This window comes from Rhinoraja longicauda, chromosome 40, assembly GCF_053455715.1.
Source record: "Rhinoraja longicauda isolate Sanriku21f chromosome 40, sRhiLon1.1, whole genome shotgun sequence".
In the NCBI taxonomy this organism is placed as follows: domain Eukaryota; kingdom Metazoa; phylum Chordata; class Chondrichthyes; order Rajiformes; family Arhynchobatidae; genus Rhinoraja; species Rhinoraja longicauda.
In genome coordinates this window covers 9,704,243-9,724,947 of record NC_135992.1, presented here as the reverse complement: position 1 = coordinate 9,724,947, position 20,705 = coordinate 9,704,243, and the positions used below count along the sequence as shown (strand labels likewise).

The 20,705-nt window shown below is 42.6% G+C and overlaps 1 protein-coding gene across 3 annotated transcripts; it reads left to right on the top strand.

Annotated features, from left to right (window-relative positions):
• Positions 1-189: 189 nt before the first annotated feature.
• On the top strand, positions 190-18,928 carry xpnpep3 (X-prolyl aminopeptidase 3, mitochondrial). 3 transcript variants are annotated; one of them, XR_013549508.1, is made up of 11 exons: positions 190-353; positions 3,660-3,776; positions 5,322-5,729; positions 7,750-7,952; positions 9,925-9,987; positions 10,714-10,827; positions 13,395-13,480; positions 14,717-14,897; positions 16,413-16,533; positions 18,090-18,490; positions 18,609-18,928. XR_013549508.1 is itself a non-coding variant. In XM_078430348.1 (10 exons), the coding sequence occupies exons 1-10, from the start codon at positions 296-298 to the stop codon at positions 18,251-18,253; spliced, it is 1,515 nt and encodes a 504-aa protein (XP_078286474.1). In that variant the 5' UTR covers positions 190-295; the 3' UTR covers positions 18,254-18,928. The 3 variants fall into 3 exon arrangements, 2 of the variants coding, with proteins under 2 accessions (XP_078286474.1, XP_078286475.1); XM_078430348.1 differs by having other exon boundaries at positions 18,090-18,928; XM_078430349.1 differs by having other exon boundaries at positions 212-310; positions 18,090-18,928.
• Positions 18,929-20,705: the final 1,777 nt, after the last annotated feature.

Here is a 20,705-nt window from a genome sequence, read left to right as displayed (position 1 = left end):
GTCAATTGGCACCCGCGAAATATTGTTATTGTATTTTAATAACCGGCAGCGACGCGGGCGCTCACTCGCTGGCTCCTGACAGTTGACCTTGCGGCCAGCCAATGGTCAATGAGCAATACGTCATCTCTGACCAATGGGCGGGAGACACGTCACGGAGAGCGCGCCCGCCGTTGAGAAGGACCGGGTGGAGGGGATCCACGCCCAATGACAGGGAAGAACAAACATGGAGAACCTGTGCAGAATTGATCTCGACTTTCATATCCAATGAGTTATAAATGAAGGGCGCGGATTGATAATGATTCCCCAAACTGTAAGAAACATCAGTTCTGCTGTAAAGACTCTCAGGATTCAAGGTCAGAGTCTGAACCTCTCTCCAAGTCCTTTGGGGATCCCGGGGGCTGATGGTGTGATTTGGGAGCGCACTCTTAATATGGAAGGCTCGGTGTTAAATGAGCAAGAGTCTCAGTTAAAATCGACCCTCATAAACTAAACAACCCTTGGCGAATGTCACCAGCTGTGCCTGATTCAGTTCCATCATCTTTGTCCATCTCCCCTGACTCTCAGTCTGAAGAAGTATGCCAAGCCAAGGAGCAGTCCCATCCCTTACTAATGTTCCTCATTAGCTAAAAACAAATGGAACTGCAGGTGCCGGAATCTGGAACAAAACTTAAAGTGCTAAAGGAACTTAGCGAGTTAGGCAGCATCTATGGAGAGAATGGACAGGCAACGTTTTGGCGCTACTTCCCCAACATTTCCATGAGTTACCCCCCCCCCCCCCCCCCCCAAAGGGTCTCGACCCGAAACGTCACCCATTCCTTCTCTCCAGAGATGCTGCCTGACTCGCTGAGTTACTCCAGCATTTTGTGTCCACCATCTTTCTACCAGTTAATCTGTCCTGTTCTTCATCCTCAGACCCTTTGTGTTCTTTCCACACTCTCTGCATCTTAAAGAAGGGACTAGGGCTTACCTGGATCGAGGGTGCTCCAGTATTTCCAAGTGGATTGGATTTTGGATTTTTTTTTTCTTTGTAATCAACACCAAAATATGGTCACTGTGTATTTATGGGTAGTGCAAAAGAATTTAACTGTGCTGTTCATATGTGAAAATAAAGAACCATTGAAGGCTGCACTGTGAAGTAGTTGACAGAACCACTGGAGACACAAGGATCTCGAGTAAAACACAAAGTGCTGGAGGAACTCAGTGTATCAGGCAGCATCTATGGGGGTGGGGGGAGGGGAATGGATAGGTGATGTTTTGGGTCAGGACAGTTCCTCAGAACTGATCGAATCTAGACTCCAGCAACCGAGCTTCATCCTGAATTTGGCTGCTGTGTGTGTGGAGTTTGCACGTTCTTCCTGTGAAAGTGTAGGTTTCCTCCCGCAACACAAAGAGGGATGGGTGGTCATTAAATTGCCTCTGGTGTGTAGATGAGCAGTAGAATCTTTGGGGGGGGGGTAACTCATGGAAATGTTGGGGAAGTAGAGCCAAAACGTTGCCGGTCCATTCTCTCCATAGATGCTGCCATTTGTTTTTAGCTAATGAGGAACATTAGTTAGGGATGGGGCTGCTCCCTGGCTTGGCATACATTTGATAGACTTCACACTTCATCACAGTGATTCACACTACGTCAAAAGGCAATACGGTAACGATGGCTAAAACAGCTTATATCTTCCTTCATGGCCTGTGATTGAGTGGAAAAAAGAGACTTCTAAAAATTAAAAGTTCTGATGGAGAGTCCCTGACCTAAAATGGTGATTCTATTTGACCTACTGAGATTTTTCAGCATTCTCTGTATTAATCTTAAAAATTAAAGTTCTCATTACTTTCTCTAAGTAGACTGCCATCACAGTTAAATATTGCTAACGCAAAGGATAATATGGTCCAAAAGGAAAATTTTGCAGATGCTGAAAATACTCAGTCAAGTAGCATCTGTGGAGTGAAAAACAATGTTTCAGGTTATTGGATTTTGATCAGAACTCGGAAAAATTAGAGCGAGAACAAGATTTAAGATCGAGAAACCAGTGTATGCGAATGATCAGACAGTGAGGAACAGGAGAGATGAACTGGTAAAAAGGTGATGGAGCAGAATGTAAGAGGGTGGTGCAGGAGTAAGTCACAACTGGCAACATTTATCAAGGGAAGAGGCTGTGAAAGCACGTCTTGGTAGAAACCGGATCAGAATGGACAAGGAAAATTTAATCTAGGGTTTTCACCAGGTGAAGTGGATGTGATCTTAAAATTAAATACATGTTTTTTCCAACTTAATATGTCATTTACAATGTCATTTGCTCTTACTTATTATAGGCTTTTTAAAACATAAAAGTTTTATAAAAAATATTGTTCAGATTATTGCCATGTTGAATGCTGCCATTGTTCTCATCTGCGATGATATCCATTTTACTGGACCAAAATAGGTCACATAATGGAAATACAACAATACACCTCAGACCCACTAATTATACCCCTCCCGTGTTTCTAAAGCACTATGAACTGCTGGAACCTTAATTAAAACAAATATTAGATATAAATTAATTTTACATCAAAATTTGCATTTCTTGCATGGGCAGCCTGGCCCCCGTTAAAAAGTTGCCCTCAAAATCCAAATGAGGGTTGGATCGGTGGCCGGCCGCAACACCGAGGTGCTGTTTTCCTGGCAGGACTACCGGGTAGACCCCCGACAATTTGCCAAAAATGCAGTAGGGCAACCGCCTGCCCGCCATCTGACCTGGGCCTCCGAGAAGAGTTCGGTGGTCCGCCAGGTGGGCTGAGATACCAGCCTGCAAAGTCGTCCTTGGAAGTTGGCTATGGGAATGGATCCACCGGCTCTAGTCGGGTGAGAGTTCCAGAGACCCAGTAACAGCGAGCAAAATTGACCCACTGATCGGCCAAGGAGGTCCAGATGAACCTGAGATAGGCCTCCTCCCCCGACCGAAGCATCACATTTTCAGGGGGACATCCGAGGGGGGGGAGAATTCAATGTGCGTTCTCATAATTTTGTCTGGATTAAAGGAAGTGCTGGACAATACATTGCCGGAAAATCAGTGGATTTGTACCAGATATACTAAAAATACTTGCATCAAAAAGTACTGTAAGGAAAAATTATATAGTATCAAAAGTGTGGCATACCTCTCTAGAACTTTAGTGTTATCAAATGAAATATTGTTCCTTGAATGCAACATTTGTATTATTATAATTTAATCTTGATAGTTCAGGGTTTTTGCGTTAGTGGCAGTGACGTAACAAGATGTCTAAGTCCTTTTGGTGTAATGCTACCCGTCGTGCATGTTCCCTCCCACATCCCAAAGACATCCGGATTCAGTCAATCTGAAGAAAGGTCCTAACCTGAAAAGATGGGACCCTTCCAATTTCCTCTCTCTGATGGGAATTTTGTGAGACCCTCTCTCACTGCTCCACCTCTGTGAATTAATCAGAAGGATCCAAACCTGAAATGTCACCTATCCATGTTATCCAGAGATGCTGCCTGACCCACTGAGTTACACCAGCACTTTGTCTTTTTTTTAGTAAACCAGCAGTTCCTTGTTTCTAAAATAAATTCAGTAATTGTGTTGAAAGGACTAGTGAATATGTACACAGTGTGAACATACAACTTTAATAATTTTAACCTGGAATTAATAGCTCTTTATATTTTCTCTCCTTAGGATGTACAAACTGCCTCTACAAGAGATTTTCCATCATGACATCTGGGCAGAAGAGTCTCCCCACTCGCTATCTTGGGCAGCCCAGTCCTTTTACACACCCCCATCTCCTCAAGATAGGTTAGTAAAAGATTGAAACATGATTAATCTGTAGTCGGGATTTTCAAACCAAGCAATCAAGCCAACATAATCGGACAAGGATAGTTCTCTTTGTACTTGTGCTGTTTCATTGCTGATTTCACAGTTGATGTCTTGAGGTTTGGATGAAACATATACTGTAAATAATTAGAATAGTAACATTAGCTGAATAGTAAGATTGGATGCCTTTATTTATTTCTCTGAGGGATCTGAGCATCAATGGCAAGGCTAGGATTTGTTGCCCTCCCTAATTATCTTAGAGAGAGAGGGTAGTGGTGAGCCACTTCTTGACATACTGCAGTTGTGATAAAGGTATTCCCACAGCAACCAGAAATATATTGCTTTTCTTTCAGCATCGCTGGATCCAAATCCAAGAACTCCCTACCTAATTCCAAGTGAACGTATAGTAACCTTGGAGGAGAACCTGCCGTTTGTCGCTATTCTTGTGCACTAAAGTTATTATTGGTGCTAGAGTTTTTGGATTTGGAAGGTGCTTCCAGAGTATCATCAGCAGGTAACTGCAGGGCATTTTGCAGTTGGTACATACTGTAGCCACTATGCACTGGTGGGGGAAAGATTGAACGTTTAGGAGTGGTGGCCAAGTGGATTTAAGATGTACATTAGCAAGGATCTATTTGGAAAGTTTAAAGGCACAAGTTGACATGGCCTCTGCATTTTCTACATTCTCACTGAAATTATCTGCAATTGAGGAGGTTGTTGGAACTTGCACATTTTTAAGCTTATAATTGAACTTTCCTCTTTAGGCTTGTAGAGGATGTGGTTTTACAATGTAGGACTAAGTACCTTGAGGATGTATCTTAGAACATGAGATGACAGGAAAAATATTTAAATGCATGATTATAGTCTTGGTGACGTTATCTTTTACTTTTGCTGTTTGCCTTGAGTAGTCTTTTTCCAGTTAGCGATAAGCTATGAAGTTTTATTGCGGGTATTGGTTTAAAATACCATTGTTAGCCAAATTGTGGGGCTATAAGTATTTCTTTAGTTCTCAATCTCAGAGGATACATCTGCACCTTAGAATTGCCCACAATTCAATATTTAATAAGATAGAATAAACCTGTAGAGACCACAATCGGCCTGAAGAAGGGTCTCGTCCCGAAACGTCACCCATTCCTTCTCTCCAGAGATGCTGCCTGTCCCGCTGAGTTACTCCAGCATTTTGTGTCTATCTTCGATTTAAACCAGCATCTGCAGTTCTTTCTTACACGAGACCACAATCATGATTGACATTAGGAGATTCAAACTCACATGTTTTTAAAATGAAAATAGAAAATTTATTTTTCAAGAGGAAAGCACTTATTTTAGTACACTGTAGCATCTCTCATATTAGAGAGCTGCGGTGAAGGATGGTTTATAGAATTATGAAAAATGAAGTTGATCTTTTGACAAAACTATCCGTATTGACATTTATGTTTTATACAAGCTTGCTCTCATTCTGTGCTGAGTGCAGCAGTACATTATGGTCAATTAAAGAGAGTTACTGGGGTGTTTTTGCTTCGTTTACAGGTGAGGTCACTCCTGGGTTGACACAGATAGAATATGCGCTGCGTCGGCACAAACTGCTATGCCTCGTCCAGAAAGAACCCGAGACCCTCGGATCTTCTGACCACGCCATTATTCTGCTGTCCCACCCCACATACTACATGACGAATGACATCCCATTTTCATTCCACCAGAACACAAACTTCCTCTACCTCTGTGGCTTTCAGGAGCCAGACAGCATTCTGCTGCTCCACACTGTCCCTGGAATGAGCCTGCCTTCCCACAAAGCCGTCCTTTTTGTGCCAAGGAGGAACGAAAACCGAGAGCTATGGGATGGCCCACGATCTGGAGTAGATGGTGCGGTTGCCCTGACGGGAGTGGATGAGGCCTATAATATGGCAGAATTCAGACAATATGTGCAACAGTTTAAAGGTTGGTAACATCTAACTTTCACACACATGGACAGTGGTGCGAGAAGATGAATTGATGGTTTAATGCAATAAAGCCGCAGAAATTGGTCAATGGAAAATGGGACTCCTACATTTTCACAAACTCCTCAAAATCACAAACGACATTCTCCTCTCCTCCGACGCTGGCAACCTCAACATCCTCATCCTACTTGACCTCAGCGCCGCCTTTGACACCATAAATCACTCCATTCTCCTCACCCGACTTGAAACCTTCCTTAACATCACCGGCACAGCCCTATCCTGGTTCAAATCTTACCTCTCTGACAGACACCAGTTCATCTCCATTAACAACTGTAAATCCCCCACCGCTCCCCTCCCCCAAGGTGTCCCCCAAGGCTCAGTCCTTGGCCCCCTCCTCTTCATCCTCTACCTGTTCCCCCTTGGTCAATTAATCCGCCGTCATGGTCTCAACTTCCACTGCTTCGCCGATGATATCCAGCTCCTCATCTCCACCAAGTCAATCTCCCCCACCACACACTCTACACTGACAAACTGCATTACTGAAATAAAATCTTGGCTTCAATCAAACTTCCTCAAACTCAATTGCAACAAATCTGAAATCATCATCATTGGTCCAAAAACGCTCACCAAATCCACCCAAAACTTCATCCTCAACATTGATGGTCTCCCAGTATCCACCTCACCTCACATCCGGAATCTTGGAATCATCCTTGATCAAACCCTCTCCTTCGACAAACACATCACAAAGACAGCCTTCTTCCACCTCAAAAACATTGCCCGTCTCCGTCCATCCCTCTCCTCCACAGCTGCAGAAACCCTCATCCACGCCTTCATCACCCCGTCTGGACTACTGCAACAGCCTCCTCTATGGCGCACCCTCAAAAATCATCAATAAACTTCAATACATTCAAAACTCCGCTGCCCGTCTACTCACACACACCTCGATCCGTGACCATATCACCCCCGTCCTTTATAAACTCCACTGGCTCCCCATCCCCCAGAGAATCCAGTACAAAATCCTCCTCATAACCTACAAAGCCCTCCATAACCTGGCCCCATCCTACCTGACCGACCTCCTCCACAGGCACACTCCCACCTGCACCCTCCGCTCTGCCGCTGCCAATCTCCTATCCCCCCACATCTGGACTAAACTCAGATCCTGGGGGGACAGGGCTTTCTCCATCGCTGCTCCCACCCTATGGAACTCACTACCCCAAACCGTTAGAGACTCCCCCAAACTCACCACATTCAAAACATCACTGAAGTCTCACCTGTTCAGTACTGCCTTCAACCACTGAAGGTCACCTCACCTTCTGTCTCCTTTCTCTGTTCATTTATTTATTTACTTATTTATCTATTTATTAATTTCCCTATGTTCTCAAAATCTCTGTAAAGCGTCTTTGAGTATATGAAAAGCGCTATATAAATAAAATGTATTATTATTATTACATATATATTGTGCTGCTGATGCCTAAAGCAATCTAACATTGTAAATCTAGCTTTGTAAATTCATTTGCAGCACAGACAAAAGGGAACCTTACCAGCAAGTTTAACTTAAAATCCACACCCTCCAACCTGACGGCAGATCAGTTAACTCTGCATTAAAGTATACAATGTTCCATTATGGATTGAAACCTGCAAATATTTGACCATCTGTCTTGGTATGGAGACGTAAAAAGATACAGCACAGAAATAGGCATTTGAGCTCATTGGGTCTGCATTGACCATCAAAACACTCATTGGCACTAATCTCATTTTTATGTCCTTGTATAATTTGATGTCAAATTATGTTTGATAGGAATCTGTGGAAGGTTTAATATTTAATCATGTCATACAGCACTGGAGGAAACAACTGAGTCTATGGCAGCTCTTTGGTAGAGTAAATCCAGTTATTTCCATTCATTGACTTTCCTCATCTCTTTTCCTTCAGATTTCTATTCCAAGTATTTATCCCATTTTCTTGATGTGAATGCACTGACTGATGAATTTTGCTCACCTCCCCCTCTCCGTCTCTCATTTAGATGAAGGGTGCACGCTGTGGTATGACAATGAGCCATCTGTCCACTCAGTGTTACATTCAGACTATCTGCAGCCCTTTGTAGATATCAAGACTAAGAGCAAGAATGTAATCAAACCGGTGCGGCCTATTATCCAGTATCTGCGACTTATCAAGTCAGACACGGAGATTGAACTCATGAAGATGGCTGCAAAGATCACCTCAGAGGTAGGTTGATGTGGAGACATTGACAGACTGGGATTACAGTGATGGTATTTTTGTTAAAGGGAAAACAGTATTTTTTTTTCTAAACCTAATAGTTCCCTCAAAAGGGGAGTCCAGAATTGAGAGTCAGACGGTTAATAGGATAGGGAATTCGGGATATTGAGGAGAGTGCGCAATTTGTAAAACAATAAATTGTTGTGCCAAATGGAAGAGTTAATTTGAAGGAAAGCTAAATAAATACCTGGAAGGAAGGAAGAAATGGTGTTCATGCTAATGGGAACCTCCTCTGGCCAGCAAAGATTAGTTGGTTTGAATGGACTCGTGCCATGCTTGAAATACTAGATAACAACGCTGAAGGTAAGGCCTCCTGTATGGAGTAGAAACAAGGAACTGCAGATGCTGGGTTTACCAGAAAAAAAGTTACAAAGTCCTGGAGTAACTCAGTGGGTCAGGCAGCATCCTCGGCGAACATGAACAGGTGACGTTTCGGATTGAGACCTTCCTTCAGACTTCTGAAGAAGGATCCTGACCGAAACGTCTCCTATCCATGTTCTCTAGGGATGCTGCCCGACCTGCTGAGTTACTCCAGGACTTTTTGTCTTTTTTTCCTCCAGTATAGTGTGTTCTTTTTCACATTGTCTCAATCATTTATTTTTTTTCTCTATGCAAGGATTGGTTTGTGAACTCAATCATGTCATGACCCAACATCTGCTCGCACCATTTCCAACATGAATGAATAAATTCCTGGAGCAAGAACCCAAATTGATTTTCCCTTCCTTAATTCAGGGGCTACCCCGACAAAAGAGAATCTGTTTGCTCGGGCAAGATCCTACAATGAAGTCCATAGGGAATAATTCCTGCTTCTGAACAAGAAACTGAGTGTTGCCATTCTTGGAAATTAGACATTGTCAGCTGGATATTTCCAGTAGGTTGCCCAATAAAGAGCACTGATTTTTGTTGGCTAGGTCAAGGGCAAGAGTAGATTTCTTATGATGCATGCTGTGTTGTTAGTTAGGGAGTGATGGCGGTACTGGGTGCCAATCGGGGCACTGATGACAGCTTTAGGGTCTGGGATTAGCTGGGGGAAACATATGTTACCCCAGCTCCACATGCACGCAATTTCTTTAAAGAGGCTTACATTTTTGTTAGTGACCAAATATGAACTAATGGCATTCGGGACAAATTTTGACCTAGGTATTTTCAGCATGTGTTTTGGCTGAGGTGAGGGAAACCCAGTCCTGAGACAAGTGGCTCCTGAACATATGCAAGAGGCCTAATTTGTGTTTGTCATCTGTCTGGAACAGCTTTAAACAAACTGCCCCATGAATTTAGCAGTGGGGTTAATGCCTGCACAGATTAGGTGAAAGCTGTGCCACGCAAAATGGGCGTCCCTCCACCCAAACATGGGTGCCACATGCACTACACAATTATAACAACAACTCCACCTGTGATTGCCTCTCCCCTGACTCTCAGTCTGAAGAAGGGTCTCGACACGAAACGTCACCCATTCCTTCTATCCAGTGATGCTGCCTGTCCCACTGAGTTACCCCAGCATTTTGTGTCTATCTTCGGTGTAAACCAGCATTTGCAGTTCCTCCAAACACTTGCACCTCAGCAACGATCTACTATGGACTTTGCTTCTAGTTGCACTATGTATTTTGGTTTTGTACAGTTATGGTCAGGTTACCTAGTATTACTGATGATCAATTTATTGTATTATTGATTACGGTATATTTATTTGTGTTTTTGTTTTAACGGACCTGTAACGCTGCAGCGAGTAAAAGAATTTCATTGTTCCGTTCCCGTTACATATGACGATTAACCCTTTTGACACTCGTATAACTTCCTATCTTGCCGTGTCTGCCGAGACACTGGGCTCTCCCTGAGTATATACTGTAGCCTGAGCATCAAGTTGTCTCACAAAGCTTGCAGATAATTAAAGAACTAACGCAAAGCTCTTTTTTTACATTTTCAGGCAATGAGCAGCACAATGTTTTCAACCAAATCTCCAGTTAACGAATCCTATCTTTATGCAAAGGTGAGGTCAAACATTTCAGACTGGATACTGTTTTGAGCTGTAGCAGTCAAGTGTACATGGGTTGACTGTCAATGAGAAGGGGCATCAAATCATTTAATGTAGTTCGGGCACTCATTTGGCAGATCTTAGCAGATAGAGGTTTCCAATTAATCATCTCTCTGCTGTTTTACATACCTGCACATGTTTTTTCCTGTCAAATATTTTTCCAGTTCCTTTTTGAAAGTTACCATTTAACTCGATTCCATTTTCCATAAAGTAACATCAGTTTAAAACTTTTTAAAAAAAGTAATAATAGGTTCTGATTATAGAAATAATAGGTACTGATTTCTGGTGACATCCTTGAGGTTAACTTTTGACTCCTGCCATTTTAAGATTTATTCTTAAATATAGCCATTGATATTAAGGGTTTTATCAGAAATATTGGACACAATTCCAATCACACTGGAAGTAACTGGCAGCCCTTTTAAGTCTCTGATATTCTTCAGTTATTATCCATAAGCTCCTGCCCTGTTGGGTCATATATGAACTAATGTACTGTTTGAATTGGCACAGTGTTTTTTTTAAATTAAGAGAATGCAATCCTATTCTCAATGAGATGTTTCGTGGTTTGGATGCTAATGTATAGAGGTAACGTATTGGGTTTCTGTGTAAGGCAAATTAAATGCATTGAAGGGCGTTCTTTCCTTGCCAATGATTCCACAACATTTCTACATTTCTACATTGCAGTTTGACTTTGAGTGCCGAGCTCGAGGAGCAGATCTCCTGGCCTATCCTCCCGTTGTAGCTGGTGGCAATCGTTGCAATACTCTGCACTATGTGAAAAATAACCAGCTGGTTAAGGTAATGATGTAGCCCTTCCTTAGTAAATGCTGATAAAGATGAGATTTATGTGCACTCTCCACTGATTGATACTTATGCGTTGAGACACTTCTGTGACTGTTCATCTGGCTCTTAGGATGGCAACCCCCATCAGCTGTCTGCTTGAGTCCAACTCTGTCCTTTGAAGTGACTTGAATTTTCTCATATATATTCATTTTGGTTGTTTCTGTAAATCCAAACCTTTCACTTCTATTTCCCTTGATTTTTTATTGATCTCTCTTTATGTTCCCTGAAATCTCTCGTCACCTGTGCTTTGGATCTCCGAAATATCTCATGCGGCTTAGTGTGAAACTTTATTTGACAATGCTCCTGTTTAATTGCCCCGGGACCTGTTATGAAGTTAAATAAAATTGTGTTCTTTGTTATTGTGATCTGACTAGACATCGTGTGGTTATCATAAAGCAGAGACAGAGTTGCGTACAAATGCTTCAGTGTGGTCAGTTAAGATCTGGAGGTGAAAGAGTTGGTTACAAGCTCTTACAATGTGGTGGGATAAATATCCGAGCGAACTGTTTCTTATCCTCCTTGTATGACTTTCAATCCAACCTGAAATAATTATGTTATAATTATCTAGCCCGCGTTTCTGAAAACCCATCTCATTAGATATCTGAGAAAGAATATTTTATTTTTCATATTTTTATACAAATTAGGGAGGAACCACTTGGCCCTTCAAGTCTTTGCCAGCTCTCAGAGGATTCTCATCAGCTACACTCCCCATTCATTCCCCTGTAACATATTTGCACTGGTGTCTGTCAACCTCCCCCCGGTTCTCATGTCACCTACTTACATTAGCGGAATGTTACAGTAGTCAATTGATCTGCCAACCGACACATTCTTGGGAGGTGGGAGGAATTGGGAGCACCTGGAAGAGAGACACATGACCACGCAGAGCACACACAAACTTCACACAGATAGCACCTGAGGTCAGAGACACACCTGGGTGACTGAAGCTACGTAGCCGCACCATGTAACTGCTGCCCAACTGTGCCACCCATATAGTGCAAAGTCATACTGCCATAAATCTGTGTGTGATTTAGACAATAGGTGCAGGAGGAGGCCATTTGGCCCTTCACGCCAGCACCGCCATTCACTGTGATCATGGCTGACCATCCACAATCAGTACTCCTGCCTTCTCCCTATATCTCTTGACTCTGCTATCTTTAAGAGCTCTATCTAACTCTCTCTTGAAAGCATCCAGAGAATTGGCCTCCACTGCCTTCTGAGGCAGAGAATTCCACAGATTCACAACTCTCTGGGTGAAAAAGATTTTCCTCATCTCCGTTCTAAATGGCCTACCCAGTTTATTATTCTTAAACTGGCCCCTGATTCTGGAGTCCCCCAACATTGGGAACATGTTTCTTGGCTCTAGCGTGTCAAATCCCTTAATAATCTTATATGTTTCAATAAGATCCCCTCTCATCCTTCTAAATTCCATTGTATACAAGCCCAGTCGCTTTAGCTCCCCTCAGTTGTGATGGTAATATAACGCTGCATTTAACCTCTGTAGTTAGGGAACAATTAAATGCAGACAGGATTCCTGCATTTCAGCAACCTTGTCGCCATTTTGGGCGTAAACAAGATTAGGCTAATATAATTTTCCTTGAAATTGCCCATCAAAGTAACCGATAATTATTGTCACATCATGAAGATACTGGAAGATGTCAATCGGCCCTCTATATTTACAAGAATAAAGAGATGTTTGAAAGTAAAATGGAGTGCCCTGAAGTTACAGAGGGGAGGGTATAAGTAGTTTCCCCATCTCTGGCTGCTAATCGCCACACCATCAATAGAAATTCATTAAAGCAGGGCACATTTTCATATGCTGTGATCAACTAGCTAAAAACAGATGGTGAAAATCAAAAATTAAAACTGAAAATGTTGACCCAGCGACATCTCTGGAGAGAGAAACAGAGTTACCCCCGTTTCAAAACTAGTGGATTGAAATTACCCAGTTGTGGGCATCTAATCAGGACCAGGCTGTTCAAGAATGATGTCAGAAGGCATTTTTCCAAACTACAGGGCGAGGAAATCTGCAACACTCTTCCCCAGGAATAGTTTTGAGGCTGTGGAGAAAATGTCAGCACTGAGACGGCTTGTTCGTGTTGCACTGGGATATTCAGAGTGTTGGAGCCAGAATAGAGAGGTGAAGCCTAGATACAAATCAAGGGCACAACGGGTTATTCTTCTTTCTCTGCTAACCTCCAGATTCAGGGACAGTTTCTTCCCAGCTGTTTTCAGGCAACTGAACTATCCTACCAACAACTAGAAAGCAGTCCTGAGCTACTATCTACCTCATTGGAGACCCTCAGACTATCTTTAATTGGAGTTTACTGGATTTTATCTTGCACTAAACGTTATTCACGTTATTCCCTTGATCGTGTATCTGAACATTGTGGATGGCTCGATTGTAATCCATGTATTGTCTTTCCGTTGACTGGTTAGCATGCAACAAAAGCTTTTCACTGTACCACGGTACATGTGACAATTAACTAAACTAAACTAACCCATTTACTCCATTATTTTGCCAGGATGGGGAACTGGTTTTGTTGGATGGAGGGTGTGAATATTCTGGCTATGTCAGTGATGTCACTCGAACCTGGCCAGTTAATGGAAGGTAAGACACAGAGTTTGAATTTGCCCCAGGCCACGTGTTTCTCAAATTGCCCCGTTTGTTTCCCTTTCTTTCCGAAATGGTTAACTCACACCAGTAAGCCCTGCCGATCCTTGTTCTCCAAATAATGAGATATTGTACTGAGCAAATGCACACAGTGTGTGTGACAGTAGGATAAAAGTCAAGGCTGCTGTGCACTTTGGAGGAGTGGGTGTTGGTGACTTGGTTGTCCTCATCAGCAGGAAAGTATTGAGTGACATGAAGCAAAATAATGAGAGCTGCAGAAGTGCAAAATGAAGTGCTTCAAATGGCTCTCTACAAAACTCACATCGGCCTGTTTATTGTGGAATTTAAAAGCTCACAAAAATGGCAACTTTCATCATGGGACATGTCTTCTTCTTAAAAGCTAGCAGGTCAGCTCAGATCTCAAGCTTAAAAGCTTGGAACTGCTAAACCCAGGCTGAAGCACATCCTCCCACTTCACTTAAATGTGTCAACTGATGGAAACTTGTGCTGAGCCAAATGGGGTATCACAAACTCCCTCAAATTTCCCCTGCCTTAGTCTACACCTTTGGTTAGGAGTAATCGGTTGCCAGGATAAGGGTAAATAGACCTTTTCAATTCAGTTAATTCGGTTAAGTTAAAAACATTTAATTGTACTGTGTATGTGCATTATATATTTTTTAATTTATTAATAAACTTTTGATTTTGAATGCTGGTGAATCTCAGTAACGTTTTGCCAGCTAGTGAGCCTGGGATTGGGGGCTTCACCAGGTATCGAAGACATGCTGGAAGTAGAGCCAGCCATTTGAACTTGCAGAGGCACAGTACCATGCTGGGCATTACAATCAGTTCCGAACATGCCTTCTTGTGAAGTATTGAATTTAAGATCATTCTGGAAGGTCCGAGTGTATGTGACCAGCAAGCTTGGAGGACTTGCCATTCGGTCCAACCTACATGGTGAGACTGCGGAATAGTCAAGGGGAAAATGGCATTGCTACATTAAGAAGAACTGGAAAAATGTACAATAGAGGAAGGAAGAGGAAAGGGTGCATGGGGACTGGAGGAATTTCACATAGAGCATTATCACTGCTCAAGCCACTGTTCCTCTGTTGTGATATTTCTGCAATTCTAATCCTAATAATTCCAATTCTAATTCTAATATGCCACACAATGTCTGAAGGTAGCCTTGCTCTTTCCTGCAAGAAAGTGCTCAGTAGCTTTATTGCTCTGCTGCAGATTTTCGAAGCCTCAGTCTGAACTGTATCAGGCCATCTTTGATGTTCAAAAGTCCTGCCTGACTCTCTGCACTCCTGGGATCAGTCTGGAGAATATCTATGCTTTCATGTTGAACCTTCTGGGACAGAAGCTGAAGGACCTGGGAGTTCTGCAGGAGAAATCCCAGCATGATATTTACAAGGTTAGTTACAAAGCCAGACAAATAAAAATCTATAAGTTGAACTGACATGGCTACAGTTGGGTTATCAAGCATTTGGCAGGCAAGCAGACTGGTTTAAAGATAAGAACCAAACTCTATCCCCGTGAGTTTATGTGTAGCAAGATAACTTTCATAGTTCTTCAAACTTTTTTTATAACCTCCTCTACATATGGCACATGCCAGTTGTGTTGGTATTTTGAAGAATAGTGGGGCATTTTGGCCCCAAGGACACTGCATCCTTGCTCCAAATCAACGAACCCATGTAGGATCCTGTCCATGCTGAAATCCATATTAGTCTGAAGGGTCCTGACCTGAAACCTAACCTATCCCTTTTCTCAGAGATGCTGCAAGACGTGTGAGTTACTCCTGCACTTTGTGCCTTTCTTTGGTATAAATCTGTATCTGCAGTTCTTTGTTTCTACATCACAGGATATTGGTCCGGAGAAGGAACTACAGGTGAATTCTCCATTAGAAATTACAGGACATTCCAGGTGATTTACTCAGGAAGATGGCAGTGCAGTTGACTTGCTCCAAAGTGATGATGTGTTGCAAGTACACAGCAGAACAGTCAGTAGCAGAAACACAAAACAAATTGATTATTGTTGAGAGTCTAAAATTAGAAACAAATTCCTATTGTGTGTTTACTGTTTTAATTTTTAATCTTTAATATTTATATATTTTCTTGTATATACTCTGGAGAATGTACACAGGGACAGGCAATGAGGCCTAACTAGTCCATGCCAGCCCTCTCATTCCCCCCTTTCTGTAAACTAATTGAAAATTGCTCAACTTGTTATCCTATAATTTCCTTTATACTACTGTTTTTTAGTGGCCCCAGTTTGCTAATTCTGGGAGCATAAAAATATAGTACGGCGAAGCCATTCAGCCCTCCATGCCTATGGCCATGGCTGATCTTCCATTTCAATACAACTTATTGTATATGCCATACCCCATAATATCGCTGGCGTCTAGAAATCTATCTGTCATTGTTCTGACCTTCCCAGCCTTCTATGTTCACTATTGTCTGAGTGAAGGAATTTCTCCCCATCTCAGTATGTGCATACTTGTGTGCACACACACTTCTACTTTTATGTCATTGACTGAGTTGTTTTTTTGTATATTTTTTAAAACCGAACTTAAAGCATCTTGACATAATGGTCATTGAGTCGGCACAGTGGGGCAGTGGTAGAGTTGCTGCCGTACAGCGCCAGAGACCTGGGTTCGATCCTGACCACGGATGCTGTCTGTATGGAGTTTGTACGTTCTCCCTGTGATCGTGTGGGTTTTCTCCGGATGCTCCGGTTTCCTCCCACATTCCATTTGTAGGTTAATTGGTTTCGGTAAAAATTGTAGATTGTTCCAAGTGTGTAGGATAATGTTAGTGTATGGGGTGATTGCTGGTCGGACTCAGTGGGCCAAAGGGCCTGTTAACGTGCTGTATCTCTAAAGTAAACTGAAGTAAAGTAATCAAAGTAACATTGTGTCCTGATTCTCTAGACTGTTCGCAGGTACTGCCCGCACCATGTAGGACATTACCTGGGGATGGATGTCCATGACACACCAGATATCTCAAGATCTATAGCTCTGCAGCCTGGCATGGTGGTGACCATCGAACCTGGTAAGAAAACAGAGGATAATAATACTGAAATTTAACCCGCACAAAGTCATTAATTTCAAGGAAGGTTTCTTGAGCTGATTTTTAGCCGAGATTCAGATAGTCAGATTATAGATGTTTAAATCTTCAAGTTCACATTCTTTTAAAGCAAATACATCTATTTGTCCATCTTGTCCATCACTCTTATCTGCTGGACTATTTCTCAGGCACTGTCCACAGAGCCTGTTTTTAAAATGTATGACGTCCACAAACCATAGAGTGTCTACAGTGAACAGGAGAGCGTTACTAAACATGATTAAGAATCTGCTCCCCATAACTCTGGTGTTCTAATCGGATCAATTTCATAATCAGTAGCACACAAAAAGAGTGGTGTGAAAAGCACACCAGGCTCCTGGAGACTCCAATGTGGCCTCTTCTCTACTGGAGAAGCCATAAACAGATTGGATGATTGCTTTGGGGAACACGTGCGCTCAGCCCACAGGAGTGACCCTGGACGCCCGGTTGCCTGGCATTTTAATTCACCACCCACTCCCACCCTGACTTCTCTGTATGTTGCCTTCTACCCTGTTATGAAGCCAAACAAAAGCTGGAGGAACAACGCCACATATTTCTTCTGGGCACATTGCAAGACTCAATATTGAATTCCCTACTTCAGATAACCTGTTCTTTCTTTCTATTCGTATGGGCAGCACAGTGGCACAGCGGTAGAGTTGCTGCCTTACAGTGAATGCAGCGCCAGAGACTCATGCTCGATCCTGACTACGGGTGCTGTACTGTACGGAGTTTGTACGTTCTCCCCGTGACCTGCGTGGGTTTTCTCCGAGATCTTCGGTTTCCTCCCACACTCCAAAGACGTACAGGTTTGTAGGTTAATTGGCTCGGTAAATGTAAAAATTGTCCCTAGTGGGTGTAGGATGGTGTTAGTGTGCGGGGATCGCTGGGCGGCGCGGACCCGGTGGGCCGAAGGGCCTTTTTCTGCGCTGTATCTCTAAATCTAAATTTAGCACTGGCCATTTGCACCTTCCATTCCTCTTCCCCCTTCACTTTTCTTTTGCATTTATGTGGTGAGATTTCACTATACAACATCAACCTGACTTCACAATAATGTCTCCTTTACACAGACAAAGGAGCTTAACTTTCTTTTTGAACCTGAAACATCACCTATTCATGTACTCCAGAGATTCCGCCTGAGCCACTGAGTTACTCCAGCGCTTTGTGTCTTTTTTTGTAAACCACGTCTGCAATTATGTGTGCCTAAAAGAGCTTAACCGTCTGTTCAATGGCTGTCCATTCTTTCACCCTATTACTGACATCCTCTTTGCATCACCTGTGAACCTCCCCACCTCCCTCTCATGAACTCCCACCTCCAACCTTCCAGGAAAATGCCTTCACAATCCAACAGTTGCTATGAACTTGGTAATTCACCTTAAGTTGCCAACATATATCCTCCTACATGCTCCAGGATAGCCACCAGTCACCTACCACTGCGATTACTTGAAAGCTTAACCTTGGCTGTATTTCTGTTAAATTTCCTTTTGATATAATTGTTCCCATTGCAGGAATATATATCCCAGAAAATGACACCTCTGCTCCACCAAGGTTTCGGGGAATTGGAATTCGGATTGAGGACGATGTGTTGATAATGGATGAGGAGCCGGTTATTCTTTCTGCTGACTGCCCGAAGGAATTGTCAGAAGTCGAAAAGATGCTGAACTGCCATTAACAAGCAAATACTGAAAACCTCATCAATTCAAGATTTTATAATGCGGGAAGTGACAGAGAAAGGTCACAAGTGAATCCAGGACCTTTGCTCAGTCAATGATGGCTCTGCGTGTTAGAATGTCACCACTTTATCATCTGAAGTCTGTCCAAATGTGTAAAACCACAGTGATATAAATATACTAAAAGTTGGATTATATAGCAAAGATATGAATTCCAAGTACTAACGTATTGTCTGAAGGTAGGAGCAATGTTTGAGAACTTTTATATAAATGGATAGGAAAGGAACCATTGCACCTGCCCTTTACAAGCAAATTCCCAGTAACCACTGTCTACCAGTGATCATCCTTTTTTTTCAGGGAACTGGCCCACTATAATGTGAACCCATCAGGAAAATCTCCATGTAAAGACTGTGAATGATAAAGGGATCAGGCAAAAGTGGACGATAAAGCTTCTCGACTCTTATGTGGAGTAACCGTGCCTCTGATTAGTGTCAGATATAAACTGGCACAAGAAGATTGACATCAATCGTCTCTTCAGGAAAAGTTCTTGTAATGTAAAGACCTTCGATAACAATTCACTGATAATATTGTTTCCGTAAATGTCTGAACTTACCAAATGTTTAAATATAAAGAACCCAACTAAGCAAGTACTGGAAATCTGAAATACAAACCATAAAATGCAAGAAATACTCCATGTCTGTGATGTTACAATTTGTACATTTTTCCTGTGACCGCGTGGGTTTTCTCTGGGTCCTTCAGCTTCTTTCCACATTCCAAAGACGTGCAGGTTTGTCAGTTCATTAGCCTATCCATGTTCTCCAGAGATGCTGCCTGAACCGATGAGTTACTCCAGCATTTTGTGCCTTCCTTTCTATACTAATGTTACACTCAAGCGTGTGAGACCTTATTTTATGTAACAACCTTTCCATGACATCTCATCAAATGTCTTCTGAAGATGCAGTTGTACCACATTTTTGTACCGTCTTGACTAACCTGCAACTTACATCAACTAGCAGGTTAATAAGTGGCAGCTAACATTCATGCCACAAAAGGGGGGGTCAGGCAATGGCCATCTCCAACAAGAAATAGGTGACATTTTGCAGTGAATTGTGGATCCAGCTGACAATCACATAAACCAACCTTCCTTCCATTGACTGCATTTATACCTCACGCTGCCTTGGCAAGGCAAGCAGCATAATCAAGGATGAGTCCCGGCACCCGGGCATAAGGTCATAAGTAATAGCAGAATGAGGCCATTCAGCCCATCAAGTCGACTGCCATACAATCATGACTGATCTATCTCTCCCTCCTAACCCCATTCTCCTACCTTCTCCCCATAACCCCTTCTATACATAAAAGGTATAGAAGTGTTAAAACACACACCTCCAGATTCAGGGACGGTATCATCCTACCACAACTAGAGAGGAGTCCTGAACTAGTTTCTACCTCATTGGTGACCCTTGTATTGTCTTTGATCGGCCTTTACTGGCTTTGTCTTGCACTAAACGTTATTCCTTATCATGTGTGGGAAATAACTTATCATGTGTCAGTACACAGTAAATAATAATAATAATAATGCATTACATTTATATAGCGCTTTTCATATACTCAAAGACGCTTTACAGGGATTTAGAGAACATAGGGAAGTGAATAAATAGATAAATAAGTAAACGAACAGAGAAAGGAGACAGAAGGTGAGGTGACGGTCAGTGGTTGAAGGCAGTACTGAACAGGTGAGACTTCAGTGATGTTTTGAATGTGGTGAGTGTGGAGGAGTCTCTGACGGTTTGGGGTAGTGAGTTCCATAGGGTGGGAGCAGCGATGGAGAAAGCCCTGTTCCCCCAGGATCTGAGTTTGGTCCGGATGTGGGGGGATAGGAGATTGGCAGCAGCAGAGCGGAGGGTGCAGGTGGGAGTGTGCCTGTGGAGGAGGTCGGTCAGGTAGTCAAGTCAATTTATTTGTAGGATGGGGCCAGGTTATGGAGGGCTTTGTAGGTCATGAGTCAAGTCAAGTCAAGTCAAGTCAATTTATTTGTATAGCACATTTAAAAACAACCCACGTTGACCAAAGTGCTGCACATCTGACTAGGAAAAAAAAGAAACATACAGTGGCAGGCAGCCAAACACAACGGCGCGGCCATCTTGAACAAAATGTTAATTCAATCACCCACAGTCCAACAATAAAAGCACTAAACAGGCACCCAAATTACCCAACCCCAAAAACCCCCCAAAACACAGTCCAACAATAGAAGCATTAAATAGGCATTCAAATCACACACCCTAAAACCCCCAAAAACACAGTCCAACAATAAAAACATCAAACAGGCACTCAAACCACCCAACCCCAAAAAAAAACACACAAAAAAGAAACATCCATCAAAGAAACATCCATCACAGTGAGTCTCCACCAGTCCTCTCTCTCCTCACTGTGATGGAAGGCCACAATGTCTTTCCC

What these genes read in the sequence shown, in the direction of transcription:
- xpnpep3 (XM_078430348.1), top strand. Translation starts at nt 296, where the DNA reads ATGATTCCCCAAACTGTAAGAAACATCAGTTCTGCTGTAAAGACTCTC. An exon ending in AAAGACTCTCAGGATTCAAG is followed by an intron (nt 354 to 3,659) that starts GTCAGAGTCTGA and finishes TTCTCTCCTTAG; the next exon opens with GATGTACAAACTGCCTCTAC. An exon ending in ACCTGGCCAGTTAATGGAAG is followed by an intron (nt 13,481 to 14,716) that starts GTAAGACACAGA and finishes GCTCTGCTGCAG; the next exon opens with ATTTTCGAAGCCTCAGTCTG.